The sequence below is a fragment of the Oryctolagus cuniculus genome, chromosome X, assembly GCF_051225735.1.
Source record: "Oryctolagus cuniculus isolate XC-2025 breed Fujian yellow rabbit chromosome X, ASM5122573v1, whole genome shotgun sequence".
Taxonomy (NCBI): Eukaryota; Metazoa; Chordata; class Mammalia; order Lagomorpha; family Leporidae; genus Oryctolagus; species Oryctolagus cuniculus.
The window spans coordinates 72,549,393-72,553,905 of record NC_142888.1 but is presented as its reverse complement, the minus strand read 5'-3'; the positions used below and the strand labels follow the sequence as shown (position 1 = coordinate 72,553,905).

Genomic DNA, 4,513 nt, shown 5'->3' with positions numbered 1-4,513 from the left:
AACAATAAAACAGAGTAGGTAACAACCATTAACAGCATCTCAGTTGACTTTCCCAACAACGCTATTACATGAACAAGTGATTGAGAAGTGAGGAGATCAACCACATTTGCAACAGTTGTAGAGGCTTTTCCAAAGCAGATTTTGCTCTTCTCTACTGGTAAGAGTTGGGCTTGTTCCAGGCTTCCTAACTGGGACTAGAAACCCAGACTGTGAGACTTTCTAGAAACAAGTTCTTACCAGCTTATAACAGTAGGAGAGGAGCTATTAGACACCTAAATGGAGAAAATGATAGAGGAGATGGGGCAGGGATGGGAGACTCTCAGGGAAAGGGCAAGTCCTGAGGTTACTACCTACTAATTCTGAGACTCTATTTAGTGCCTGGCAATCTGTATAGAAGCTAATTATTACCCTAATTCTAAGAATTATTTGTTATTTGCATTTTTATTTCCTACCCATCTGCTCCAAGCTCCCTGTCTCACCCTACCCAAATCTCCCTCCTACTAGTGCACTCCTTTGGTGCAGAACCACCACATTTATGGTCAGGGGCCCAGGGGAGGGGTTGGGCAAGGCGGGGTCGTCTTGTCGCAGAGCCTGACTGCGCCTGCGCGGACTGCGGCAGAAGGCGGGGTGTGAGAAGCAGAGTACATTGAGATTTGCGTTCACTGTTGGCCAAAACCTTCCTTCTGTTTCACCACCTCTAATATCAGCTCCAGCAAGTTGCTTGCAACTTTGGTTCTGTCACTGGCGGCAGCGGCAGCAGCGGCAGCGGCGGCCCGGGTAGCAGCAGCAGCTGCAGCAGCAGCGGCGGGGGCGGGGGCGGCGGCGGCGGCGGCGGCAGCAGTAGCAGCAGCAGCGGCAGCAGCTTTATCAGTAGCGGCAATTTTGTGCGGAGGCTCCTACACACTTCGCGTTGTCTCTCTGCCAGATCGCGGGCCAGTGGGTGTCTGCTCTCTCGCGCCGGTCGGTCGACAGGACCATGTCGCTGGTAAGCCAGAATGCGCGCCGCCGGCGCCGCGGTGCAAAGGCCACGGCGCAGAACGGCAGCAGCTGGGGTGAAATGCAGGCCCCTGAGGCCCCCGGGTTCCCCGCTGCTACGCCAGGCCCCGACGACCCCCGGGGCCTTTGCGACTGTGAGGGCCCAAGCACCTGTGTGCCGTCCACCCCCGATGAGATCCTAAGCTCCTCTGTGCCGCCCACCTCCGATGAGATCCTAAGCTCCTCTGTGCCGCCCACCGCCTCGGAGGGCTCAAGTGCCTGCCGGCAGCCCACCATCTCTGAGGGGCAGAACACCTCCGGCCCGCCCACCCCAGATGAGGGCTCAAGCACCTCCGGGTGTCCAGCCATCTCTGAGGGCTTGAACATCTCTGTGCCACTCACCGCCTCTGAGGGCTCAAGCGCCTGTGTGCCGCCCACCCACGGGGAGGACCAGAGCAGCTCCGTGCTGCCCACTGACTCTGAGGGGTCCAGCACCTCCGTGCCGCCCTCCCCCGGTGAGGGCCCGAGCACTTCGGCACCGCCCACCGCCTCCGAGGGAGCAAACGCCTCTGTGCCGACCCCCTCCGGTGAGGGCCCCAGCACTTCTGTACTGTCCAGCCCTGGAGAGGGCCCAAGCACCTCGGGGCAGCCCACCGCCTCCAAGGGACTCAGCACTTCTGTACTGTCCAGCCCTGGAGAGGGCCCAAGCACCTTGACGCAGCCCACCACCTCCAAGGGACTCAGCACTTGCCTGCTGCCCGGTCCTGGCGAGGGCCCGAGCACCCGCCAGATGCCAACCCCCGCTGGGGGCCCAAGCCCCTCCGTGCAGCTCAAGGCCTCCAAAGGACTCAGCACCTCCATGCTGCCCAGCCCTGGGGAGGGCCCAAGCACCTCCAGGATGCACATTGCCTCTGAAGACCCTACTGCATTGCTGAGCTCCAGTGCTGCTGTGGGCAGGAACCCCTGCAAGTGCTCCATTGCTGTGCCAAGCCGTAAGGTCGCCAAGGCTCCTGCTGACTATGAGGGCCCCAAGGGTGCAGGAGGCCCCGTGGAATTCCAGGTCCTGAGAGACTGTGAGAGTTCCAACTGCATTACCATTATGGGCCTGGGCACTTCCCCAGTTGTCCTCACCCTGAAGCCCCAGGATCCTATGGAGCAGAACGTGGCCGAGTTGTTACAGTTCCTGCTGGTGAAAGATCAGAGCAAGTACCCTATAAGGGAGTCTGAGATGCGAGAATATATTGGTAAAGAATATCGCAGCCAGTTCTCTGAGATCCTCAGACGAGCAGCAGCCCACCTGGAGTGCATTTTTAGGTTTGAATTAAGGGAGCTTGACCCTGAACAGCGTACCTACATTCTGCTCAACAAACTGGGACCTGTGCCTTTTGAAGGGTTAGAAGAGATCCCAAATGGGCCAAAGATGGGCCTCCTGATGATGATTCTTGGACAAATATTTCTAAATGGCAACCAAGCCAGAGAGGCTGAAATTTGGGAAATGCTCTGGAGGATGGGGGTGCAGCGAGAGAGGCGGCTTTCCATTTTTGGGAACCCAAAGAGACTTCTATCTATAGAGTTTGTATGGCAGCACTACCTGGACTACAGGCCAATAACTGACCATGAACAAGTGGAATATGAGTTTTTCTGGGGCCCACGAGCCCACCTAGAAACTAGCAAGATGAAAATTCTGAAGTTCATGGCGAAGATCTATAACAAAGATCCTATGGACTGGCCAGAACGATACAATGAGGCGCTGGAGGAAGAAGCTATCAGAGCTGCTGCTGAGGAATGGCAGGCCTTCCCTCACTTTCGGAGGCCCTATTTTGAGGAAATTCCTGCAGAGGTACCAAATCCCGATTTAGATGTTTCTGCTTATCCCTCAAAATACCCCCCGCACTCATGGCCTGAGTCAAGAATGGAGAGCAAGTCAAGAAAGTTGGTGCAATTATTTCTGCTTATGGACTCAACTAAGCTGCCTATACCAAAGAAAGGGATTCTGTACTACATTGGCCGAGAATGCAGCAAAGTATTCCCTGACCTCCTGAATCGTGCTGCTCGCACCCTGAACCATGTCTATGGGACAGAGTTAGTGGTACTTGATCCTAGAAACCACTCCTATACACTGTACAACCGTAGGGAAATGGAAGACACTGAAGAGATCGTCGACAGTCCAAACAGGCCTGGCAACAACTTCTTGATGCAAGTTCTAAGCTTCATCTTTATAATGGGTAACCATGCCAAGGAGTCCGCAGTCTGGGCCTTTCTGCGGGGCTTAGGGGTTCAGTCTGGGAGAAAGCATGTGATCACCTGCAGGTATCTGAGTCAGCGCTACATAGACAGTTTACGGGTTCCTGACAGCGATCCAGTGCAATATGAGTTTGTGTGGGGCCCTAGAGCCCGCTTGGAAACCTCCAAGATGAAAGCTCTACGATATGTGGCCAGAATCCACAGAAAGGAGCCACAGGACTGGCCACAGCAGTACAGGGAGGCAATGGAAGATGAAGCCAACAGAGCTGATGCTGGGCGCAGGCAATTCCTTGTCCACAACTTCAGATAGAGGAATGTGTAGCCGTCAGAGGGGCCTTGCAAGGCTGGATTCTTAGAGCCCTGAGTCTCACGTATTGTGTGTTTGTGTGTGTGGGGTACATAATGTATTTTGTATTTGTGTTTCAGGTCCGTTTATGTCTTTTCATATTTAGTTCTTGTTCAGTATCTTGAAAAGTTTCAGTTGTTTTAATATATTGTCCAGTAGTATAAATGTGATTGACTACTTGCTGTCTCTGTTGTATTTGGGTAAAAAGAGTTTTGATGGCATTACAAAATGTTTTGAGAATCTTTCCATCTTGTTGCATTATCTGGAAGAGAATATATAGCATATAGCTATAGATTTAAGCTTTTCCTTGAAAGTTTGAATAAATTCACCAGTAAAGTAATATAACTTCAGGTGTTAAACAAATATAATAACAACAGAAAAAGCACTCTAAGTTGTGGCTTACCTCCCTTTCTGTCTGTTTTTGTGTAAAGAATACTGATGTTTACCTGTATTTGCTTTGCTGTGCTAAAATGTAACAAAAATTAAAAAGGTTAATAAATCAATCCTAGTGCTAATTCACTAATTTATCCAATAAACATTTATTAAACTGCTGTCATGAACACAGTGGTGTGTTCTGCTTATACCATTATACAAGATATAGCATCTGCCCTAGAACTCATGGATTGAGTAAGTATAGGGGGAGATATTTTAAACCATCAATTTTGTTATAGTGTTCTAAGTACTAGAGCAGACTAAGTAGAGAGTGCTATGGAAGCTAAGAGGAGGCACACCTAAATCAATTTCTGGCATCTTCAAGGTGATTCTTGGAGAAGACAATGGGTGTTGGAAGACAAGATGGGATCCCTGATATAATCATGGTTCAGCTGATTCAAAGATGGATTTCATTCTTCATCAGTGCTGCTATGTCATAGATATAAAGGTCATAGGCCAGAGGAATTACATGTCATACACTGTCCCAGTAAGAGGCATGGGTCAGTTTTTTCTAAC

At 51.0% G+C, this 4,513-nt stretch overlaps 1 protein-coding gene across 1 annotated transcript; it reads left to right on the top strand.

Annotated features, from left to right (window-relative positions):
• The first annotated feature begins 609 nt into the window (after positions 1–609).
• On the top strand, positions 610–4,125 carry MAGEE1 (MAGE family member E1). Its single transcript, XM_008272941.5, has one exon. It carries the CDS (start codon positions 977–979, stop codon positions 3,527–3,529), a length of 2,553 nt encoding a protein of 850 aa, XP_008271163.1. The 5' UTR covers positions 610–976; the 3' UTR covers positions 3,530–4,125.
• Positions 4,126–4,513: the final 388 nt, after the last annotated feature.

Bases quoted from the DNA above. Each gene is read 5' to 3' on its own strand.
- MAGEE1 (XM_008272941.5), top strand. From the start codon at position 977: ATGTCGCTGGTAAGCCAGAATGCGCGCCGCCGGCGCCGCGGTGCAAAG.